A 26,264-nucleotide genomic window follows, 5' to 3' on the forward strand; every position below is an offset into this window, starting at 1 on the left:
TACCTTAAGTTTTCTTATTCGGGTAATAAAATCTTCTGATTACTCATACCATAATCCCTGGCTAATAAAATAACAGTACTTAGCAACAGCAAAAGGAACCCATTCTCGAACAGGGACATTAATGATTACAGTAAAAACAACAGAATGTAGGCATATGAAATCAAAAGCCCCTGCAACCCAGAGCAATGGGACTTTCTTAGAGTGGATGTATTTTTCTCCTTTGTGTCATTTTTATAAGAATAGACATGGCCAACTTCACACACTAACTTCAGAGGCAAAACGGAAAAAAGGCTGTGTGGGGGGAGTGCACACATGCATGCATGCAAGCATGTGTGTGTTTTCCCTTTGGCCATCAGACGTAGCTTCAAACAACCATCTTATTATTTTACCCCATGAAAGTTAATTTATTGCCTGGAGAGGAGTTAAAGGAGTTCTTGAAGATGATCTCAGACTACGTTCCCTTTGCCAAATAACTATCCCTAATTATAACATCATACCCATTGGACATGGATAAAAAGAACAAGTGACGATTTTGTGGTACAGCCATTCACTATGACAGAGTTGCCACATTTGTCCTCACATGGTAACACTTGAATGTGTGCAAGTATTTTTTCTACATACTGAGTGTAGTTTCTGCACCAGAGATGTACCTAAAAAGTCTCTAAGATAAAACCACATCAATTCCATGATCAGAAGAACACCACAAATATTAAAGACGATCTTTATACCAGACCCCATTTTAAAGATGTGAATATAAACAATTAAAAAATTTTAAAGCTATATATAGTACCACTTTAACATCTAGGAATACTATTGGAATTTGCTTCCTGAATGACCTTTGTAACCTTGAGCATGGGGACATTTGTCCCTAGTTCTTATTGGTATGGCAAACTCTGCTGGGAGAAATTTTATGGATGCTCCATAATTCTGTACTCATTGAAAACATTAAAGGAGGAAAAGTATGCTCTTTGATTGGAATACATCACAAGAACAGTGCCCACAGAGTAGTCTCCTCTTAAGTGTTCCCCTCTTAAAACAACTTTAGCTTCCTTTTCCATGGCACAGACAACATGATTGTTAAAAAAAATATACTCCACACATAACTTTATATTCATGCTCTTTTGTCTTACTTTTCATGATTAGGTATATATTTATCATGTTACATTTTTTCCATTAATGATTAAACCTAACTAAGAATGTGGATTCTTTAATTTTATCTTACTACCAAAATGGTCGCCAGTACTCTAAACTTATTGTTATTCAGTGATTTCATAAATGTGCTCTGCATATTTCAGAAATCTGAAGGCAAACGAACTATCAACAGAAAGAAGCCACGCTCAGACCTAAACTCCTTCCTTCAGAATGCTTGAGTTTATGGCTTAAGGGTCATTTGTTCACTGACTAGAAATCAATACTTAGGCTAGGTCCTCCAGGAGGTGGTCATGGTGAGATATACATAAGTTATAGTCCCTCCCCTGGAAGATACCGATGCGTAATTAGTAGCAGTACAGCAGTTGTGGGCTTACTTGTCTTTATCATTTACATCAGAAATTTTTTTAAAGCTTGGAGAGACAGGAATGGTAAGCACACCAATACTACAATGCACCAAAGAACTACAATCAAAGCCCAGTGTGAACTGTGGCTTCTCTAGGAACGCAGCAAGCTGTCACTGCTTATTCTATACCCTAGCTGAACTGCTAGGCCTGCCCCTGGCTTTGCTGTCATTCTTACAAATTGTTAACCTACCTTTATTAAGAGAGTCATTTGTAAATGGTTGCTGTGACCGCAGTCCATACAAGGAACCTCTTAGGTAGAGGGTCAACAGAAATAAGGAAAATTGCTGAGGTCTCTTTCAAGTTTATTTGTGGTACAGGCAAAAATCTTATCACACACACGATTATAAACATCAAAGTACTACAACACTTGTATTTAATACGGTAGAGAATGGTGCATGATGCTGGAAAGGTATCCACAGGGCCTAGTCATGAAGCATAGAATGGATCCTGATAAGAAATTTGGGGTTTATTCTAAATATAAGCAACAGGGGGAATTAATTCAATAGCATTTTCTTTTTTTTTTTTTAAAGATTTTTTTTTTTACTTATTTTTTATACAGTATTCTGCCTGCAGGTACAGATGCACTCTAGAAGAGGGCACCTGATCTTATTATAGATGGTTATAGATGTGGTTGCTGGGAATTGAACTCAGGACCTTTGGAAGAACAGCCAGTGCTCTCAACCTCTGAGCCATCTCTCCAGCCCTTAATAGTGTTTTCTAATCCAATTTATATTTCACAGAAAGATCATTATGTTTTTGTTAAAAGAACAAGAAAGACGAAAATCAGGAGAAGGTGTAGACGAGGGCAATGTATAGAAATAAATGGACAGGAGATATATGTGGGACTCTGACTCTACAGTGCTTACCAGTAGATTAAAAGAAAAACTCCAAGGTCAAGTTTCACTTTAAGTTTCCTGTCATGCTTCCCCTACAGAAGGGAAGGAGTCAAAGCTTCATCTCTGGTGAGGAGGTGTAGACTGAAGATTGGAAGAGTAAGTTAAGAGAGGCTCCAAAGTAGGCTAGGCAGAATGGCAAGGGCCGATAGATACTTGAAATGACAGATGGGCAATTGGAGGTTTTAGCATATAGCTGTTACTGAAGATCAATGAAATGGAACTAGGGAAATGGTCTAGGTGACCATTCCCTAGAAGCAGGAGGAAAGAAAAAGTGAAGAAGAGCTTGGATTCTAGAACTGAATGATATGCTGGTGGCAAAAAAAGAAACAAAGATGAAAAAGGAGGAAGCACTAGGAAAGCTAAGGTTTAGGCAGAAGATTCAGAGATCCCTGGGTAAGATCCAGTTAGTGGTGGGCAGTGAAGAAAACCTAGGCACGGGAAGAACGCAATGCAAGGTGGTCCACCTGCAGTGAAGTGGAACTCAGAGCTAAAGGAGGTCTAAAGGCAACGCAGTGCAGACTGCACCAGGAGAGCTCCATCTTCTGAGGACTCCAGTGAACACTGGTCTGCAAAATGAGAGCTAGATAAAATGCATCCACTGATAAATCTTCATGGAAGTGTTTGATTCCATGCTTTATTCGAAGGAGAAAAGAGAAAAGAGGAAACATCTTAGAATCTGTGGCATCCCACTGACTTCCATCTATACAAGTTTTCCCAGAGTTTATGTTTTGCTAACTTAACATTATACACATCACAAATTTGTTCTGTGGTTCATAGTTTAATTTACAGTTAAAAATTTAAGTTCTATTTTAAGAGCATAAAAATATTACAGAATTATTAACTATGTTTCATTAACTAGTACCAAATCTTAGACACAAATTAAAAAAAACCACTTTTTTATGCTGAGAAATAGATTGCAAGCTACTACTACAACACAGGTACACATTATCTTAAGAAATATTTTGTTGAGATATTTTGTTAATGGATTAATATTTATCCTAAGTGACCACTTGAACATTAAAACATAATCAGTTTTGACTTTAAATACACTTAAGTCTACATTCTACATTTATAATTATTCTAAATTACTTACACAGTTACTTAACTGTGTAGCTCAAGGTGCTGTTTATTATTCAGTATTATAGACAGCAAAAACAATGTTAGACTCTCCTTTCACAAATGGCTTTTTTCCAGATCAGTAATCAGATAAGGAGAACTATTTAATGCAAAGTAAGTGTTTTAAATTTGTTTTCCCTTTAAAAATAGTTTGTGTTCATCAATTTTACTTCATTAGCCTGAAATACATTTGCACATATTAACCCCGCAAAAAAAAAAAAAACAAAACTATGCAATAATGGAGGGGCTCAGTCTCCAAATCCTTCTTGTCAAATCATAAGAGATTCCAACCAGCCAAACACCTCGCTAATAGTCATGGGACTGCTGTTTTAATTAGCTGGTGATATTTCCGCCTAAGAATCGTGGATGATGAAACTGTTTTTCCTTGTATTGAACCAGCTTGGCCCAGACTAGGCTGTCCCGCAGTGACATGTATATTGAATACAAATCAGACAGCACAGCTTTAAATCTGTGTTGCAGCTCTCATTTCCAATTCGAGAACTGTACCATAATCATAAGCTTCTGGTGGATGAAAGGGAATCAGCTCTCTGAATATTAGCTAATGCCACATTTGCAAGTCCTGAAGAGATCTGTGCTGTTAAAAAAATAGATCATTTCGCGGGAACCTATATATATGAACTGCTTTGTAGTGTTCAGCTGATAGAAGCGATGCCTGTGCTGGGATTAAACCCTTTTCATCATAAAACCTCATCTGGTTCGGAGTCCAAGTCCATCAAACCTTTTTCCTTTAAAGTCCCGCCTTTGATTCTACATCAATTTATTCAAACCGCAGCTGGGTGGCTGAAAACGAAAGGACAGCATCATTTAAACCAACCATGTTCCCAACTTGAAAGAAGGGCTATAATTAAAAAAATGGGCATAAAAGAATGGAAATGGGATAATATTTTTTAATGGTAGTTCAAAGGCCGACAGATGTCAAAGCCTTTGAAGATGTCAGTACACTGAGCAAGAAGTTGCCATAAAAGAGCTCGCCTAAGAGGTGAAGCGGCTTTTTAATGGCTGCAGAAACCCTTGCAGACACATCCTTGTGTTTTTAATTTGTCAGAGCTTCTGCAGTATTTTCAGATTAATGACACATGATGATAACTGCATAGCAGACATATTTTTATACTTGGCTAAATGAATAGTTTATTTCACATTCTTTCAGAACTAGATAAGAATAAGGACGCTTTGCTAGGAAGTCCCACACTCTTCTGATTGCTTCACATATTTATGCTAATTTTGTGGGACTGGCTCAATTCAGAGTGGCTATTGCTGCCAGCTTTTGTTCTTTAATAGTCGGATTGCTTGTAACATTACAGCTCACATGTGGTAGTTAGGATGTATTCCACTGCAGCTTCATTCTTTTTCATGCACTTAGAACAATACGTGCCTGAATAATTAATCTGTGCACCAAGTCATGTCAAAGCAAATTAATGTTTAAAAGCATTCCAGAGCTCAATCTAAACAACCACAGGCTGCCATAGGGTTCTGAGGAGACCGGGGTGCTCAGGAGAAAACACTGTAGCCGCAACTACAATTTGACGTCAATGCCTACTTGAAAAGAGTTGTAACGCTGAGAGTAAGATGCTGGAGAGCATTCTGCTAACGTCCAGGAGAGGAGGGCTCAGAGCACCCCTCACCTAAAGAGTTCTATTTGACTTGATCTGTAAACTGCCCTCACAACATTTATGCAGGTTAGCCACAAACCTCTAGTGAGCAGTGGCAGGGACAGCTCCCCACTAGCTATGCTTTATATTTATATTCACAATGCTGCGGTGCAGCTGAGAAATTCTTGGGTGCTGCAGTCACATGGGTTTGGGTTCAAATCTTATCTTTTCATACAAGAACAACTGTTTGGGTTTGTGTTCCCATCTGTGAAGACTGAGATCATAGTGCCTCCTTCTAGAACATGTGGAACAGGCTTTGAACATATATATGCTCAATTCCTATTCTCAAGCTAAAGAATGTACAGAAAAAAAATAGGCTATTTGTAATTGAAAATGGTTGTATTTTTGTATACAACAAAATCATATTTTAATAAAAATATTCATCTGCAACAGCTCTTTTCCAGTTCAATGTTCAGATTTTTTTACTTCACAAGGACTTCCCCAGTTCTGTAAGACATGCACTATCATCTGACTAGAGATGCAGACAGATAAACAGGTAAGAGCAATGACTTCATTTGTACTGCTTCCTCCTCTTACTTATTGTCTGGCAGGGACCCATCCTAGAAGGGCTTCCATCCATTTGTGCTGCCCTCCGCACCTGTGACTGAGTGCTGGATGTTCTCCCTCTGGTCTTGCATCATCAAATTCTGGCTTGCAGGGACATCCAAGAAAAGCCTGCTTTGTTTTCCAGCTAGAACAGAACTTGTACTTTGCTGGGTAATGCTGGCAGTCAATCACGTTCATCCAGGGGAGATTAAAAAACAAACAAACAAACAAAAACCTTTCTTAATACCAACATGGCCAAGATCCATGTGGACCTGAGTCCTTACTACTCTCAAAAGCAAGTGCGATGAAGAGGCTAGGTGGAGCGTTTGTGATGCTCCCTACACCACTAACATGCCTACCTGCAATCCATGCCTTACTCAGTCACTAATGGCCCAGGTGGCTTCATTCTTTAATCTGAGCTTTGTTGTATGGCTCCTTACAGGACTCCATAATCTCTAAATCCATGCCCAAGTGCAGAATTATGGAAGGCAGCATCTGTCTGCTCATCTGGTACTGTAGTCTACTTCTGTTGTACAGCTGGAAATAAGTAGCCCAGCACAGAGAGGGCTCTTTTATGTGTCCACTTCAAATTCCAAAGCAATCTAGGTATCAGCTATGACTTCGCAGTTTATTAATTGTTTTCTCTAGGCTCTCTTCCCCTCTCTTGACCATTTTCTGTTTCTAGTTCTCTCACCTTCTTTTTTAGCACTGCATATCTCCTGATTCTCATCTGCTTCTATCACAAAGGTATCCTTTACAATTCATGCTTGTGACCCCATCTACTTCTAATGGTGATGGAGAACTTTCTTCTGGACATTAGTCCTCCCTGTCCATAACTCTGTGGCATCAATACCCATAAATCCAGTGACACATCAAACCGTAGCTCTGGGTCTCTCCACTCTCCTTCACTACCTGATTGACTGTATCGATGACACTGCCTTTGGTAAGAATCTTACTAGCCTGGCTCCATTTAGTCTCTCACTAGCCTGGCTCCATTTAGTCACCCAGCATCCAATCTCACTATCACACCAACTCTAAGGTCTGGCAGAGCAGGTAATTACAAAATCTTAATGGGATAATTAGTCAAGTTGAAAACTGATCTCATAGGAAAATTCTATATTCATAATCTTGGCTAATGTTTAAATAAAAGAACTTATATATAACTTACAAATAACCTTGAGGTAGCTATCCTCTGAGGAGTGATGATTCTACAGCTTTTATAAAGACTATTTTTTCAATATCAATCCATAATAATGTGGTTTCAAATAGCAAACAGAATAGGTAATGATTGAAATTTTTAGAAGATGCACGCTTTGTATTTCTGAATTGAACAATTTGGCTTTCACAGTGCTTTGCAGGCTTCTAGGGGAGAAAAGACATCAATGGTCTTACCTAGCACTGGACCCTGAATACTGCAATACCAACATGCCAGACAAGATTGTCTACTATATAATAGTGGCACAACTACTACTGGATAATAAACCACTGTGATCAGATTTGAGGTCTGTTACACAAGAAGGTATTTCATGCCTGGGACTATAATCTTGGTCAGAAGCCCATGTCTGGGTTTTGCTAAATGGTCATATTGTCAAGTTGCTGACCCTGGGATTCTCTCAGCCTCAGTCAGGGCAGCTTCTTTGTACAGAGACAGCAATCAATGGAATGATGAATATTGAGAATAAGACCCCGAGTTCTTAGCCGCTAACAGGACATCTATATTAACCCTATCACCAAGGCTCAGGGAACATCATGGAGAAGAATGCAGTAAGACGATAAGAACTGAAGGCTGGACACAGTGCTCTCATAGATACGTATGAAGTTGGGAGGGGCTGTGCTGGGGGTACATGCTGAAAGTTGGTGGGAAGAAATGAAGGGTAGATACCATATCCCATTATATACATGAATAAAAATTCTCAAACATGAAGAAAAAACAGCATCCACAGTATGGGTGATGACTTCTTCCCTGACATGGCACTAAAACAGTGTTCCATGTTTTACCCAAAACTTGAACATTTGCACGGCTGGGCTGACTGCAGTACGAAGCCTAGAACACTGCACATTTTCAGTCTGTGGCTTTTGTCAAGTGCCAGCTTCAGGAGTAATCTTTGAGGAGTTGAGGAGCAAAGTCTTTCAGCCTCGCCCTCCAACTTCTTACTGCATACCTCATCGTGGCTATATTTGAAGCTATCAAATCATTTGCCCAATAGGTGCACAAAATATTCACATTTCAGGTATTCGCTTTTCCAGACAACATTAATGATCATGTATATTTTGCATATTAAATTACAGCTTTGGAAATACTAGAAAAATAAGATCAGTAATAATTGCTAATATAAGACATTGAGATAAACAAATTACCTAACTCATTCTAAACTTTTCAAAGATTTGTAACTTTCAATTTGTGCCACTGGAAAATTCCTCTCTTCTGGGATAGAGCCTGGACACACTGGCCCCCTGTCCACTGCAGTCCCCTCTTGATGCAGGGGTCACTGTGTCACAGGGAAGGTGTACATGCCAAGACACTGCTGCTGTGATACAACTGGCCTCCGAGCATGGAAAAGGCCACGGTGCAGCTCACAGCACCCCAGACTTCATTCTGTGAAATACCACTACTTTATATTCAAATAGTACATACACTTGCACAATTTGATTTGAAATCTAAAGGAAAAAATACAAGTAAACTAGAAAATAACACATGTTCAAACTGTGGAAGTCTAATTGTTAATATTTTCTAATTTATTGTAGTCTGATCCCACAATTTAGTACACACCTATCCAAAAATCTTAGATAGGTCAGCAAACAGAATAATTATTAAAACAAGTGAACGTTTAAAAACTGGGCTTTATTATTTGTTTCAAACGAGAAGCATTATCTCCAAATCTCAGCTCCGTAATACTGATTTCAATACCTCAGGTTCAATAAGACCAATTTTTCAAATACTTTCTGCATACAGCATTAAATCAGTTTGAAAGAAAGACCATACTTTTCCACAGTGCCTTGCTTTCCGCTTCAAGTTCTCCTTTACATCAATTTCTGTATTTTTGTCATAAAAATGGCTCAATTGTTAAATATCATTCATATCATGCAACCAGGCATGATTCCAATTAGTCCGGAATAGAACCCAAATGACAACTTAATGAGCTTCAATTTGCCAGCTCTTTGAACATTTGATGATATCATCATTTTGCCAATCATTTCTTGCACTCTGACTTCAACTTCTCTGTCATAAAAAATTACCTCAACTATACAAATGAAGACCTTGGGGATGTCCCTTACAGAACTGATGAGGTCAGAAATCCAGGCATCAAGAAAGAAGACTTCCACCCAACATCTCCTCAGAGATAACTTCTGCCAACACTGTCAATGAATTCGCTGAGATGGAGGAAAGGGGAGAGGACACTGCCAGGGTTGTTGAGCCATAAAGGCCCACTGCAGATCACTACAAGTAGAAGCCACAGCCTTACGTCATTGTGACGTTACAGCACCACTAAGGATGGCAGTCACCAAAAGACATGCAAACTGCAAGTGCCCAGAGAATCTCGGCCTGGGAAACAAAGGCCTTGCAGGCTCTCACACTCAGGGTAAGGCTTCGTTTACACAGCTTGAATGTTTTTTGACATGTCCAAATATTTCTAGAAACTCAAATTATTTTTTCTTGGATGAGATTTTGACATAAACAAAACAAAATAAAACACTGAATTAAGAATAAAAAGTCTTGTTTTGCTAGTTTTATGACCTTGGGCAAGATGGTGTCCTTGAATCTCACATTCCTTATCTATAAACTGAAATGAGTGAAATTCAGTGATCTCTAGCTGACCTGACTATACTATTACTGGACACTTAAGAATCAGCTATGACTAATGCCTTCATGTGTGGTGGAACAACCTATCTGACCTCTGGTTCTTTGCTGAACGGTTGCCACTATACAGGTTGCTCTGTATTTAAATTCTCTCCAGCATTTAATTAAATCCTTTTCAAGAACAATTTTAATATTTCAAAGGAAACCCATTAAGTATAATGAGAACAAAGAATAGATTTTTAAAGCAGTCATTATTAGTTGATACAAGGTTGTTAATTCAAAAGGAATACTTTATACATTATTATTTAGAAGGTTTCTCTTTAAATGAATATTCTTTATCTAAAAGTGGACCACATACCACAGCATGTGGTTTCCATGGTAACTAACCCATTTTTTAAAACATGCATAGAACTACTGATACACTGTATAATTCTTCTAGGAATGGATCATTCTTAGGGAAGTAATTTGCCTTGTTTCAGCTTGTGTTTCTGCTTTTTAAACTTCCCTTTTCTGTGGTGAATTAAGATGACTTAATTATAATGGTTTAGCTACCAGTACATTTGTACTTTGTGAGGTGAACGATTTTAGAACTGTAATGGAAAAGAAATCTAGAAATCTTAAAATTGTAAGCATTATCTTTGCTTGAAATGACATCCACTTATATTTCTGCCACATTAAAGTCACAAAAATAGTTATACATTTTGATTTATATAACATACAAATAACATATGCATTATTAATATCACTGTAAAAAAAAACCACAGATACAAATGAAATGAGATCTTCCCATCAGTGTATCTATGTCAAAATGGAAAGGGGATTGTTCACTGCTTCCATTTGGAAAAATCTATATGATCTAAAACAGTATTAGAAAAATATAGAATTTTCCCCCTTGGCTTTTTAAAAATGGGTTAGGAAGCCTCTACTTATATGTTAACTGTATGGAGGAATACAGAAGCTAGATAGTTACAAAACTTAACTAGAGAAAGATCACTGTAATGTGTGGTTTTATCAGAGCTTCTCTAAAAGTCTGTTTATTTAAATGAAAGCGAAATGAAAAATCTTTCCAATCAGACTTCCAACGCCTGGAAAAGACTTTGTACATACAGTGCAGCAAAATCCTCTTAACACTTAAAAAGCACTTAATTCTCCTTTACTCTCCCTATTATACACATAGCTGGGTACAACTACCAAGCGCGGTATGTGCAGCGCCGGAACACCAGGCCGCCACTGGGAGGTGGCTGTCACTAGAAGAGGGGGTGAGGAGCAGGCAAGGTGGCTGCTCAGCAGCTGCCTCACTAAGTTAGGGAAATAAGGGGTGCCCATAGTTTGGGTTTTCCAGAAATTAGTTTGGTATGATCCAAAGAACTAAAAATCTTCCCTTCTTTAGAATATAGGAAATGGTGTTAATGGAAACTGACGTTGAGATACTACTTTGCTCACTCTAGAGTAGAAATGAATGTCTTTTCTCCCTGGAATGGACTACCATTTGATTTTACTATCTGGGAGTTTTCACAATCAACTCAGAGATAGAATGTAATGTATGGTAGAAAAGCATTTGGAAATTAGCGAATTTCTAACCTACTTATGGTCTCAGCCAGGTTTAAATTGTTCCTTCAAGATATTTTATTAGAACCTAGGCCCAGCAATAAAATGACAGCAGTAGAATTTGGTAGCTCTGTTACTCAAAATGTATTTTAATATGATTTATAATGACTGAAAAGTTAGATCTCTCAAAGTAGCTTTGTTCTCTGATTCAAGAAAAATTATATTCTCATTAAGTTAAAATGAAGTTTAGACTCATTGATATAGAGTATAGTACTTATATTTTGTGAAAAATGCTTCTAATGTTTTAAAGATTTTATCATGTCCACACCTGATATTTGAAAACGTTTAGTTTACAGAAGACACCATCAGTTTTATGTTCATATGCTTCATACTCAGTCCCATATCATAAATTTATGCCAAAATGAGAGTTAGGAAGAAAAGTGATGGTTTCTCTCATTGTAAATACAATCACATAGCTCATCACCTTTCCCTTACTGCTGTGGCTTCTAGCAAGCTCACAGGTGAACCTTGTACTTAACTACAGGATTTTCACAAGTGTAGATTCTCTCATGTGACTAACATCATCTATGGTTTAACTCTTGTTTTTGATTAGAAAGTATGAATTTATTATAAAATGTTGCTATTAGCAATTTTTAAAAATAGTGTATATACAAATAAAAAGTCAATCTTTATGATAGAAAGATGCTATCTAGGTCCAAAGACTGCCCATAAGTAGGTGCACCAATAATGATCAGATTACGCATATTGTTCAATTAGCCCTTTGAAAACCTTCAAAGAGTTAGAGTAATGCTTAATTCATTGCAGTACACATATCAAAATTATAAATGGGAATTTATAACTTGTGTTCATATGTGCAAATTAATAGAAAATGTAATGTTAAAATACAGTTTTTAAAAGTATAAGTATCTTCTCAGGAAAGATTTTAATGTAGAGGTCCACAAATTCCACATTTTCTTCTGCGCAGTAGGCAATACTTCTTAATGTGAATCAATAAGGCAAAATTATGATGATTTACCTGCTTACTATGCAAAAGTCCTTTAATCATGACTAGAATCATGACTGTCCATTTACGAAATTGAAGACTCAGTATGCCAATGTCATGCAAAATCTATAGTCTAATTATAAGTGATGGGCTTAACATATTTTATATGGTGAGAATAACTTTCTCCAAGGATCATGTCCTAAGGGGGAGCTCAGAGTGGCTGCCAGTTGACCTGAGTCCTTGATGCGTCTATCCTGCAACAGGACACACAGACATTCTAAGACAGTGACACCATCACCGGGGTGGGTCACAAAGGCTCCATACAACTGTCTTTTGGCATTCATATACACCTCTCATTCAGGCCAACAGCACGAGAATAAGAAACCTCTAAAAGGTTCATCATGCTACATGGACAACTGACAACCACAAAGCAAGGAAACTTATGTTTTATTTTTATTCCAGTTCAACATAACAAATTCGTTATGTGACAATACTAAAGGAAAATAAGAATTCCACATAGAACTGCCAAACTAGATAAAGCTTTGCAAAATGATATTTATAAAGTTTCTTTACATTAAGTGCAATTGAATCAATTAAATTATTCTCCAATTTCCGTAAGAGAGTATTGGTAAATGAAAAATATTTGACAAAATTATGGTGTTGATTTCTACCAACCTAGATGTTATTTAAAAAAAATGATGTTTGACAGACCAGACTGAACATGTTAAACAAGGGTAACAAAATTTGATGTTCATCTTAGCAAATATAATTATCACATTATACTATATTCTATTGCTAAAATGTAAGAAAAATAAATAAATTGAGGGCAGTGACTAACTGTCCTTAGATTACTGGTGTTATCATTATCATCAAAAAGCGGAATTACTAGGATAAAATCTAATTTGTTATAATTATAATCACAGTCACCAAAAGTAAGTCCCTAATTGGCAAGATTAACATTGAGAAGGGTAACTACATAGCACTGGCAGTCTTTCAGCATATAATATACTACATATTTGGAAGAAGCTGAAATGATTTATTTTTTAAATACTATCCCCAAATCTGGATCTGATGGAAGAGAGCAGCAAACAAAGCCATGGTATCCAAAACAGACAGCACAGTGGTGTTCTGTCAGCAAAGTATTGCAAATGGTTTTTTTACAAAATGGCCTCCAGTGCTACACTGGATGAACCAAATGGTAACTGAAATTCAGATACCTCTGGAAATTAAAAAAAAAAATTATACAATCTAATATTTAAAATATATGTGTTTTTCTACATCAAACACCACAGTGATTTTTTAAAAATCTTTTCTTTTAGAAAGCATTAAGCCATTTTGTGTATTTTAAATTTGTGAATGGAATTCAGTACTTCAAAGGTATCATACATTAAATTTTTAGGCCACAATCATAAAAAGACACAATATAAAAATTTAGGAGCTACCTGAAAGAAACCAAGTTAATAGCCTCAGGGAATCGTCACAGATACATTATTAGTATTTTGGTAGGTATGGTAAGATTTTTTTAAAATGCAGTTTTTAATAAAAGTTCTTTAAAATTGTATTCTCTGAACACAACTAGGTAACAACGTATACCAAATTATTTTCATTTTGCTTAGAAACGAATTGAATCCAAGTTTGCATCGCTTACTGGTATTCCCATGACAGCAATTCCAATTAGTAAAATGCTTAAGAAAAACCCAAAATATGAGAAATCTCCTAAACCAAAGCATCTAAAAGGGTCAGAGAGTCTTCACAGTTAATACTCTAATGAGCACAAACTCAGTTAACAGCCATATTGTACCGTTCCTGTGGTTGAATTACACATAATAGTTCTAAAATTTCCCTTTTGTTATGATCAGATGAACCGCGCCCTACATGACAGATACGGCATATGCAAAATCACAAAGATTTCCTATAAATTTGGCCTCCAGTGTGTCGGCTTTCCACCCCAGCACCCAACGAGTCGGCAGTTAGGCAAACTAATAGCTTTTATTTTATCCATTATGTGACTTTTTTATGCAAACATCCTCTACTGATCCAGACCTCATGTCCCTTATCATGGGAAGACAATGGCAAGGTTAACATTATGTCTGAAGGAGGGTATGAGTTTGAAAATATTCTTTAAAAAAATCATATGTCCGAAAAACAAAAGAACAGCATATATTGTCTACAGGTTCTAATGAGGTTAATAGCAAAAATAGAATGAATGTTGTTAGAAACCACATCATTAATTCTGGGACCATGCGTACTACAATAATCACTGTCTAGTGAGCACAGAACCATAAAACAATCAAACTATACTCTCCCTATAAATGTGCACTGTGTCAAGGACACTCCTATTACACTAGTTACTCTCCGAAATAAAAGAAAAACCAAGGTCAAATGAAAAATAACCAACTCCCATTCTTTGCCTTACCGCCACTCGCTTTCCACTAAAAAAATTAACATCTTGTTTAATTAGAAATGTTTTGATGTTTAGTTAATTACAGAACTCCTTAAACACACACCATACCAGAAGATTTATTTTGCTGTTTGGAAATTATCATATTTTAGAGGGAAGGATAACCAGGGCTTAATTGTGGTGTGGTTAGTATGCCTGGATTTCAATGGCAAAAGAGGTCTTTCGACCTGGTAGATGATATGGTTTTATTAGAAAAGAAAATTATCTTTTTATTGTTTCCAATTGCTCTTAAATTTTTCTTTAATAAAATTTCACAGCAATCTGCTGAAGAGGCTATACTAAAGGCCCTTGATTATATATACCCTAAAGAATGTATTTCACCACAAAGATACATACCCAATAAGATTTTTTTCATCTGAAATTTATAAAGATAATTTTCCATGCTGACAGTGCACATTTCATCCATAAGTTTGAAGAGTCAAATGCTACCACAGCTGGGGGTTATTCTGCCAAATGGCTTCCAACAGGGACTACAGAGATGGAGGCTAGGAGGCATGTGTGTGAATGCAGGAAAAAGCAACAGACCTGATGGGAAATAGCCCTTCTCTGGAGTCATTTTTATCAATTACCATCCAAGTAAGCTAATCAAACATAGAGTCTTGTGGACAAAAAGAAACAATAGGCAGGAAAAGCAAATATTAAAGCAGCTCCTTGATTGCCTTCAGAGATTAAAACAAAAAGCCAGGGGTGAGGCTAATATATTTCTTAGGGATTTTCCAAGGCTGAGGGGAGGGGTAAGGGGCATACCTTAAAAAAAATCATGAAAGGAACTGAGACAAGATTATAGAAAAGGGACCAAGTTATAGCGCGCCATGGGATTTTTAATCTGGCTACCTGTGGTTTCTGTAGTTAAAGCCTTATTCATCCTCCAAACAGGGGGTGGGGTGGGGGGAGAAAACAAAAAAAAATCACATTTATATGTCAGTTTTGCAAATGATCAAACAGCGTGCATCAAGAAGAAGAAGAAAACATGAAACGCTGATGACTTTTTAAAGATAGACACCGTTTTAGCAAATATTATTGATAATTACCTGTGCATCTCGTTTCTTGGACTCTTGAATTTGATTTTCGTGCTCCATATTGGCAGCGCGAAGCTGTTTCTCCAGGTTTTCAATTTCCCGTTCATGGTCTCGGACTAGACTATCCTTCTCTGCGTTATGCTGCTGTAATAGGTGCGTCTTCTCCTGTTCATGCTCCAGCTTCAGCTCTACTATCTGATTGGACAATGAGGAGGACAGTTCATCAACAGAACATCCTTGTCGTCATGACAACTCATGTACAGCTTAATTTTTCTCTAATTTGTCCAAGTTGAAAATTTTATTTTTGCATCACTATTACCTCACCCTTAAAATACCTTCATTTGATGGGGAGCATTTTATCCAAAGATCCTAATATTCAAGACAGTTGGCATATTCAGGAAATCCTTTGCAATCTGTTGACACTAATGTCTGAACATTGAAAAAAATTTATGTTGAATACTAGGTATTTCCTCCCCAAGAGTTGGATATTACTGATCAGCAATGGTTGTAAACGGTTAATAGTCAGTACGCTTTGCTTTCTGCTTGAATATATACATGTAAAAAGCAGCAATTAAATCGATCAGTTCCCTTCATGATTTTCCAATGAAAGATCTGAGTGAGCTAAATACGCATCTGGATTATTGTATATACAGTTGTCTTTTAAAAATAAAATGATAATTTTCAAAGCGCTATTATCTCGTTGTCAGCTACGGTATACCAACATAAACAGATGTTATGTCTTCCAGAAGGCACCTGCTGTGCCGCAAGCCTGCGCCATGATTTCATAAAGAGCATTCTATTCTCAGGACCCTTTCCCAGTCCACTCCACACTGGAGACTGTGACCTTGGCCAGTCTTAGCCTCTCCCTGCTAGACTGAATGGCAGCCTGAGACCAAGGGCCTGGTTGCCGCAGCTTTGATACTAATCCTCCCAGACTGTGCACAATGGCACCCTACCTGGCCTGCAAACTATAGCCGGCCAGGCTGCCTTTGAAGCAGGTGATGAATGGGGGACTGCAGGAAGCCAGCCTCCCCAGTGCACTCCCGGCCACACAGCTGCTAAGAACAGTCACTTGGATTTTTCTTCAGTTTTGGTGGATTTCGGGAAAGGGGGTGCTGTTATTTAGAATATGTTATGTTATTTTCAGCGTGAGAATCCATCTTCAAAAAAGCTAACAGTAGGAGCCTGCTCCAAATCGATCTTGTTTCCTGCAATGAATCACCAGACCACCTTATCTTAAAGCTGTAGCAGTCATTTTTCCAGGAATGCACACAGCACTAAGTCTCAGAAGGCATTTTCCTACAAATTTAAAGTTTTCACTCCCTAATTGCAAATCAAGAATCAACAACATAAACTAAGTTTGCTTTAGATTAGAACATGTTTTTAAAAATATTTTCTTATGGTGACGTTAGAGTTGGAAAATCAACAATAAATTTATAATTATTCATAAATGTTATCTTATTTAGAAGAAATGTATGCTATCTCTTGCACATATTCACTTATGAGTATGTTACAGCAATACCTAAATAATATAGAAAACATGTTTTGCATCTGAGATCAAAGATGTATTCTAGTGAATTTACTTAAAATTTGGGTATTTGCCCTATTTTATTCCAATGGTACCAGTAAAGAGACAAAACTAGTATGTATTTTTTTTATAATATATACTAAGGACACCAAGTAGTAAAGAAAAAGGCTTTTTATTATTTAAAGTAAATGTATGTGTTTTATTCTGTGATTTATTCAACTATAATATTAATCTCAACAGAAGAGAAAAATTAAAAAGTGACCATTATTAGAGCAGGTTTTCAGCAGCTAACTGTATGAATTATTGAATTGGAATATCTTTAGTTTTTTCAACACATTATTATTTCTACTCAGTGTCATATAAGTATCATTATAAAAAAATTAAAACGTTAATCAAAATTATTTAAGCACATTTTACAATGAATAAAAGTAGGAAGAGGAAGAAAATGTTCTACTAGGGTCTTTAAAAATGTTTTAAAAATTGGGAGAATAAGTATAACTTAAAATTGATAGAAAACAAAATTTTTATAAGTAGCCAAATAACCTATGGAATGGAAGAATGGAAGAATTGTAGAATATTTCCCTCCAAAGTACATATGCCAAGAAACAGAGATAAGGCTACTAGTAAGGAATGATGTCCAATTGTTTATCTTCCTTTTAGTTTACAACAGTTTCATATATATATAATATTAATATATTAATATAATATGTAATAAATACTATATATATATATATATATATATATACTGTATTGGGATTATTTTTGCCCCATTACTCTTTGGTATGCCTCCTTCCTTTTCTTCTGAAAAATTGTCTTCTTCCCATCTAGTCCCCCAGTGGCTACACAAGAGAAAATGACATCACTTCCTTTAGCAACCATTTACAGCCATTAGCTCCTCAGAAGTTCAGGACCCCATGGCACCTCCTCAGTTCATGATGAGATGTTGGAGGGCCAGTCTTGTGCATGCACGTTTCTGTGTGTGTGGTTGCAGGGATTGGATGTGAGCCCTGTTCCATGGGCGGGAATATACATCTGATACTATAAACCAGGCCAAGGGCCTATGGCTGTTGAGGGCATAAGCCTAAGGAAGGAACATACGGCTGCTGTCTCCGTAAATGAGCATGCAGTCCGGCAGCCATCTAAATGTTCATACTCATGGACTGGTGCAGCTTTTAGCCTTTTTGCAGAGGGTGGCAGTTAAAGTAGACTTCCATGCCATCAAAGCTCTGAGAAGAGCAAGTGAGGAACACTCAGTCCTGAATAAGACAAGCACACACTCCTACCCCCAAGGCCTAGGCCACAGTACATAAGAGAGGCCGGAGAAAAGTCAGGAGGCAGAGGATGAGAGACTGCCATGAAACGCTATCATCCCGGTAGGACATCACCAAACTCTTCTACAGTCTAGTGATATTTTGCTCTCACATAACTTCAGCATCTTTCTAACCTCAGTAATCTGAAGTGTTCTGATAGCCTGTTTGATGATTCCACATTGGTCAAATATGTTTCTTCACTTAATAAAAAAGAAAAGAAAATGAAAACCAGGAAAAATGTTGATGTTCACAAATTGTTAGCTTAATATTTTTCTGAGTGCATCTTAAGGAATACACCTCTAGGTTAGTGAATTCTGGTATTTGCAAGCACTGAGGACTGTCTAGTCACTGCACACTGTGAGGTGCTGGGTTTCAGACCTGGAACAAGAAGCTGAGGTGTCTTCTTAACCAAAGCAGAACTGACCCCAGCATCCTTCAGTCCCTACCTGTTACAGGGCATAGTTGGCATACCCTGCCCTCTACCCTGAACTTTCCAGCCCACAGGATGGGCTTTCCTATATAATCCAGACATTTTGGTTCTCATTCTCTCTCTCTTCCTTCTTTCTTTTCTCTCTCCCTGCTGTCCCTCTCTTGTCTCTCTCTCTGTACCCACCCTGTTCTGTCTCCCCCTATATGGCAACTTCCCTGACCTGTTCCTTGAGACTGGTGAACAACCCGCCAAGAGCTACCCACAATAAACCTACCTTTACTTCCCCTAACTTAGCTTGGATTTGCTCATTTTACTGGCACCCCAACTTGGTGGGGGGGTTGAGCCCCCAGCCCTACATGTGAATAGGGGGGCACTCCTTTCCCCCATCTTTCTCTCCGCCTAATGTAATTAACTTTGGACTCTATTGAGTAATCCCTTCCCAGTTGCTGCCAAGAGGTACCAGGTGCCTTTTTTGGGACTCCAGAACCCCATCCCTCCCACCCTTTGCCAAGAGCCAGCCAGCCAGGGCAACCCTATCTTTCTGGAACAAAGATCGTCTTTGTTTCAGGGAAAGTCTTCCAATTCAAAGATGTTTGACCTGAAGCACTGCCCCCCCAAGACACACACACACACACACTCACATGCACATGCATATACTGTATGACCCCAGGCTTACGTACAGGACACTGTACATTTAAGCCTTTGGTCTTTGTCAAAAGCTGAGAAAATGAACACCACTGGGGCTAAACCATAATACCCTTGGGGTGTCTGCTGTGAAATTTATCCAAATTGGATCTGTCCGTGTTTTGGGGGAACTGTTCTCATCCTGCCCCTTCCTTCACTATAAAACAGGTCCAGCGACTGAACACTGTGGTTCTAGATGCTGCCTAGTTCCAACCCCAACTCCCTCTCATCCATTTACCATGACAGACAAAGACTCCCAAATCCTAGCAGTGACCTGCCCAAGGTCTCCAAAAAGATAAATTGAAGACCAACAATCCCACCTGTATTGACTGTGGTCTACTAACCACTGGGCATGATGGCCTTAATGCCTTGCCTGCTGCCAGGACCTTGCCCAATCTGTGGGCAGGCAGGACACTAGAAAACTCACTTACTTTGTCTATGACAAGGATAGGACAGCCTTCTCAAGTTCCTGTTTCACAGAAAAGTCTGTCAGAGCTTGGCGGCCCAAGAGTGATACTAATTCTGGGATCTGTGTCCTCAACTGAGCCAGCAACATCACAGGAGCCTAAAGAGATGGCCATCTAGGTAATGAGTAAAGCTCTGTCATTTTAATTGATACATAGGCCACTTGAATTATACTTCCTGCTACAATTTATCCTTCTGAGATCTCTGATGGATTTGAAAACTAGACTGGTGAAAGAAGTAATTTTTTACTATTCCTTTTATCTAAAAGGAATTCATTTTATTGCTCCCAGTAATCAACCACCTGTGTCTCATGGTAGAAAATTAGACAGGAAAAAATGTAAAGATTATGTACGGTCTGAGAATATGAAAGCTTAAGTTATGAGGATTTAATAAAGTGTTTGAGGGTCTAAGAAAGGGTTTGAAAGTCTAAGAAAGCACTTTAAGGTTAGTAAATGCAAATTATGAGGTTTGGAAGATATAAAAATTGAATAGTAATAAGAAAGTAATGTAAGGTGCATAAAAGAAATAAAAATGCGTCAGATTTCTTCCCCTCACTATGCTACTGTTATATTAGGAACTGTTTGGAGCTTTGGCATTAATCAATAGAGTTCTGATAAATTATTAGTCTAACTCTGGCAAAGCCTTCCACTATATAATCCACTTCATAGGCACAAGCTCAGTATTTTAATACTGACATTTCTAAAACTTGTCTCTTTTTTGTAAACTTCAAAAGAATCTTGTAAGCTTCAGGGAATCCACTTGAATCCACCTCTCACAGGTCAAATGAACTCCAATAAGAACTGACAATAACAGCCCGTTTCCTCACCATCCTGTTCCTGAGAGTGGGACCCTTCCTCCTTTTCCTGGTTTTGGGACTCTCAAATGACCCAACTATCATGATCACAGGCCTAAAAGTTCCAAATGTTTACCCAAGGAAAACATTTTCTCCCTAAACCTCTTAACTTTATCTTCAGCCCCTAACATATCTCTGTTCCAGCATCCTGTGAGGCCCAGATGCCTCCCTGAGAGCTGCATCCAGAACACAGGTGCTTTGGTCTAGCCTCAGAGATTGCTTCAACCGAGCCTGCACTTTCCTAGCCACAGATGGCCCCACTGATCCTGGACAGCATAAAATAGCCTGCTCTTCCAGGATTTAGACAACATTCCAGCTTTTAGACAATGCTCCCCCCCAATAATGATGGCTTAATGTCAGCAGAAAGTAGTCATAGACAATTATGCTACCCCTTATTCATCTATCATCAACAAAAGGCTGGGATATTGGGTTTTATACCTGAGACAGGTAGCTGAGGTGTCTTTTTAATCAAAGCAGACCTGGCATCCAGATATTCCCAGTCTCCCTCAGTCCCTACCTGTTACAGGTCATGGCTGGCTGGCTGGCATACCTCACCCTCTACCCTGAACTTTCCAGTCCAGGGGCTGGGCTTCCCTATATAACCCAGACATTTTGGAACTCTCTCTCTTTCATTTCCTCACTTCTCTCTCTCTGTCTCTCACTTTTCTGTCTCCCCCTTCATGGCAACTACTTTCCTGGCCCCATTCCTTAGGACTGGTGAACCAGCCAGAACTGCTCCCAATAAACCTGCATTGATTTATTCTAACTTGGCTTGAATTGCCTCATTTCAGTAGCAGAAGAATGCTTATCATGCAGCTAACTTCTAGATGTCATAAGTCTCTTCTGGACTCAGTCTAGGTTTTTTCAATGTCAGATTAGAAGATGATATTCACAACCACAAAGTACATCACTGGGGTGGAACTGTGTTAAAAACCAAAGCTTTGCCAGTGTCTGGTTTTCCCACATCAAGTCAATAGTAAAGACTGATCCTTCAACTTTATAGTGTGGTCCTTTCTCAGGAACACAGCTCTCAGGGAAACACTAAGTAGCATCTTTCTTGTCTTGGACTCCTGGACACTTTGGGTCAAGCAACAAAGTCTAATAGAGTTAATGAAGATAAGGAGTCAGAGTGTAGAAAATGCATGAGTTGTAATATCCACATGGCTGAATACTGAGCAGTCAGTGAGATTCTAAGTCAAGGGAGGTGGGGAGATCCACGCGTTTATATACACAAAGGAACAGGATGCACAGTGACAGACTGGCTAAAGAAGTCCCCATGAACAGCCAAGATGGTTTCAAATTTCTAATCCAAAATGACTGAGGCATGGCTCAGCTATGTTTGGACATCCATGAAACATTGTACCAAGAATCAAAATGACAGAGCTGGATCAGTGGTTCAGGGGTTAAGAGCTCTTCTTGATCCTTCAAAAGATCTGAGTTCCATTTGCAGCATCCATATGGGTGGCTCACAAGCACTGTACCTCCAGATCCAGTGAATCCCACACCCACTCCTGGCTTCCTTAGCCACTACCACCTTGCCTACATGATATATATACTAACACAGACACATATCTAAAATAATTTTAAAAGTAAGTATTTTTAAATGAAAGAAGAAATAAAAAACTTAGCAAAAATAAACAAAACAAAAGAAGGGCCTTCATGCTTAAGGAGAAAGTATACTTTATAAATCAAGAATAGTTATGGGAAAATTCAACAAGAACATGAGGACAATGAAAGAAGAACTCACAAAACTCAAAAGACAAAAAAGAAAATTAAGAACAGGTCAAAATAAATCCAACTAAATTAAGTAAAACTAACCTAAATTAGAAGCAATAAAAAGCAGTATAAGCATGGCTAAAAATCAAATCAAGGAGACAAACAAAAGGTGTTAAAAAATTATAGCAAATATGCAGTGAGGAACAACTGCAGAGAAGGAGAAAGAAAATAAGAAAAAGAAGTTAAGTAGTACACAGTACAGAGATTGAAAACTTCCCTAAAACAAACCAAGACAAAAATGCACACAAGAAAAATGAATTACAAGCAAGGGAAAGAATGGCTCAGTTCAAACGTGGGTGACCTCAAACCCAAACCAGTCTTAGAAACAGTAAGAGTTGCAGGTAAATTCTGAGAAACTATGAGATGATTACAAAAACTAAAAGTAACAGTTAGTGTCAAAAGATAATGTGAAACTGTACCCGAAACTCTGGGGAAGGAAAGACTAGCCAGAGAGTGTGGTGTCCAGTGAGGCCGCCCATCCCAGACACCCCATGGTCACAGGCTGCCACACAGTGACTACATTGTGAGCGCTTGCAAAGCTGCGCAATACGACCTCATTATAGCCCGAACCACAATGAACTGATTTAAATAAATCAAACCTACATGGCTGCAGGAACAGTCATAGGACAGAATACGTATGTAGAGATCTCAACAATTAACGCCACAAATAACAGACTGAGAGGTGAGGAACAAAAAATTCTAGACAAGTTAATTTGAATTTTTGTGATAAGGGATATCGCATATTTTGAAAAAAAAAATTTAAAGCACTGTAACCTTGATGTGTTATAATCAATATTTCCTAACATTCTAAGAACTCATCCCTTATATGAAGAAATGGTTTTTTAAACTTCAGAAATGTTTCAATTTCCTTTATTCTCCATCCAAATCACAGAAAATCAAATTTTACATTTTAACAAAGCTGGCAAGCATGGCATAGTCTCGTTCTAAAAATGTTTCCTCTCAACCTCTTTATACTTAATTTATCAACCTCTTAGGAAATTTATGTAGTGATACCATTAACAGCAGTCATTTCTGGAGGATCTGAATGAAGTTAGCTCCCATGTCATGCTGCAACAGCTCCCTTTGGAGGAACATTTCCATCTGGCAGGATACACTCTCTTCCAAAGCAATGGTTTCTGACAAACTCACTTAGATAAGATATCTAGATGAAGGACCATGATTTCCCACTTACGTACAAAACTAAAGTATGCTCACCAACTCTGGGTTTTGCATTCATGTTTTGTAAGGCAATTAATTACTTCTCTCATTGGCTCTGTGTCTACCTGGAATATCACACTCTGTCTAGAGACCCCTGTGGAGGAAGAAACCTTATTTGCAGGCTTGTCTGATCTCCATGACAGCAATCATCTTTGCCTTGCATCAAACCCTGAGTGCTCCATGTGTTGGGTACAATTTCTGGTCCCTACCGTGCAGTTAAAAGAAGGCAGCAGGTTCCAAAGAAACTTCCTGTATTTGGCCTCTATACAGAGGAAGCCAAAACAGAGTTAGCTGCTTAATGGCACCAGTATCCCCACCAACAGTGAGGTAATATCATATAGAGAAGGTATCATCTAGGCCCCTCCTGGGGTGAGATTTCTGGGCTAAGTGACAAAAACCTGGTATTTTCATTTCCTCATAGTTTTGACTCTTCCTCCATGTTTTGCCAGGCAATTCTGATACCATGGGTCAGGGCCACTGGAAGAGCAGTGAAGTTCACTACTAAAAAAAAAAAAAAAAATTAGAAGCTACTGTAAATGATTCCTCTAAAAGTTATATTATATTTGGTGTGTGTGTGTATGTGTGTGTGCCAGAGGATAACCTGAATGGGTCTGCTCTCTCCTTCCACCTATGGTTCCTGGGATTGAACTCAGGTAGCCAGCATTGGTGGCTAGAGCCTTTACTGCTGAGCTATCTCGCCAACTCTGTCTACGTTTGCTTTAAGATATTAGTCATTAAAAGACAGGAATTCTAAACCCTTTATAGGCAACATGCCACATTCCACTTGAGGGGTCTCAGTGGAAAACTTTCATTTCTTGGTTTTAAAATTTAGAATGATTTTTATACACCTAGTAAGATGTGGTATAAAGATTCACATTAAAAAGTAAGTAGAACCTTTCTACTGAGACATAGAACTAACATCATAATCTGGTTATAGCTCTGAGAAATTTGTATATGTAAAATACCACAACTTAAATACTAAAATAAGCTGCTGCATTCCCTAGGATCCTAGAAAACCAGCTCAATTAGGATAAAATTTAATGTATGATTGGTAAGACTTCACTAGACTGGTTTTATAGTCTTACAAAAGGTGTTGGAGTCTTTTAAAATAATATGATGCAAAATGTGCTACTCTATTGCATAAGAAAATGACTTCCTTAAATAGACCCTTCCTTCAAAACATAGACAACCATCTCAGTGTCTTTGGAGTCCAAGTAAAAATACATTATCGGACAAAAAAAAATCTGACCATTTGATATGACTATTGCAAAAATTCCTCTGGGAGGAAGAGCAAGTAGTGTCTACCCCTTCTCCTATGATCCAAATGACAAACTAGGGCACAATTCCACCAAATGCACTCTGCAGCATCAATGAGTTTACTGGGCTTCCTTAGAAAGCCCAGGGGAAGGGTAATTACAGGGGTGTGGGTTCTCCTCCCCCAGCAGGCTTGCGACATAAGGATGAGGTTTCGATAGCTGTATGGATGGACCCGCCTAGTCCTTTCTAACCTATAAACTTATCCCCTCCCAGAGGCCACAGTAATTACAGAGGGGTTGCATGAAACAAAGTAATAGACAGTAGTCAGGTAGTTGGATGAGGGTCTTGTGACTCTCTCCATCCTTTAGTGAGGGTATAAATAGTCCATAAGCACAGCTGAAAAGCCTTCTGCAAGGAGGGCCAGGCTGAACTCTCCAAGATGCCAGTTTCTTGCTTCTGAGGATATTCAGGCACAACACCTAAATATTAATAAAAATAGTCACAAAAGTATTTGTTTTCTAATTTAAAAAAGGCTGGGCAAATAGTTCAGCTAGTAAAGTGCTTGCCTTGCAAACATGAGGATCTAGGTTCAACACCCAATAATACCCACATATAAAAGCTGGCCATGCAGACACACTTATAGATCCAGCTCTGGGGAGGGAGAGACAGGTCATCCCTGGGGCTCACTGGCCAGCTAGTCTAGCCAAGTCATCAAGTTCCAGGCTAATGAGAGACCTTGAGGGCTATGTACAAGCCTGGTCTTTTCCACATGTACAAAAGTGTACATGCGCCACTCCAGCCATCCCTATGTGCAAAGGAGAAAAGAAAGTCAGTGTATCAAGAGTAGAAAATAGCCTATCCTCCGTGGATGGCCATGGGGCTCCACGACTTAGTGTTTCCTACAAGGAAAAGAACCATCCACGAAATCTGTCAAGCCACAGTTCACCGTAGCCATGAAAGTTCTATTTAAAAACATAATATTGCTAGGTAGAGTCTTTTAGAGGCCCTCTGTGGTAGGCTCCTGTCCTGTTACTTGTTTTCTCCTACTTCTAATGTCCCATTTGTCTTTCTAAGTGAGGATTGATAATCTTACTCCAGGTCGTCTTTCTTGTTTATCTTCTTTAGGTGT

At 38.3% G+C, this 26,264-nt stretch overlaps 1 protein-coding gene across 6 annotated transcripts in view; it reads right to left on the bottom strand.

Moving 5' to 3' along the window:
• Cep112 (centrosomal protein 112) overlaps positions 1 to 26,264 on the bottom strand; it is a 412,140-nt gene that overhangs the window by 203,833 nt on the left and 182,043 nt on the right. For all 6 annotated transcript variants that reach the window (XM_060386504.1, XM_060386500.1, XM_060386502.1 and 3 more), the window contains one exon: positions 15,627 to 15,809. In XM_060386504.1, the coding sequence (XP_060242487.1) occupies positions 15,627 to 15,809 (183 nt within the window). The remainder of the gene's footprint in view (positions 1 to 15,626; positions 15,810 to 26,264) is intronic.

Source organism: Meriones unguiculatus, chromosome 7 (assembly GCF_030254825.1).
Source record: "Meriones unguiculatus strain TT.TT164.6M chromosome 7, Bangor_MerUng_6.1, whole genome shotgun sequence".
Classification (NCBI taxonomy): Eukaryota; Metazoa; Chordata; class Mammalia; order Rodentia; family Muridae; genus Meriones; species Meriones unguiculatus.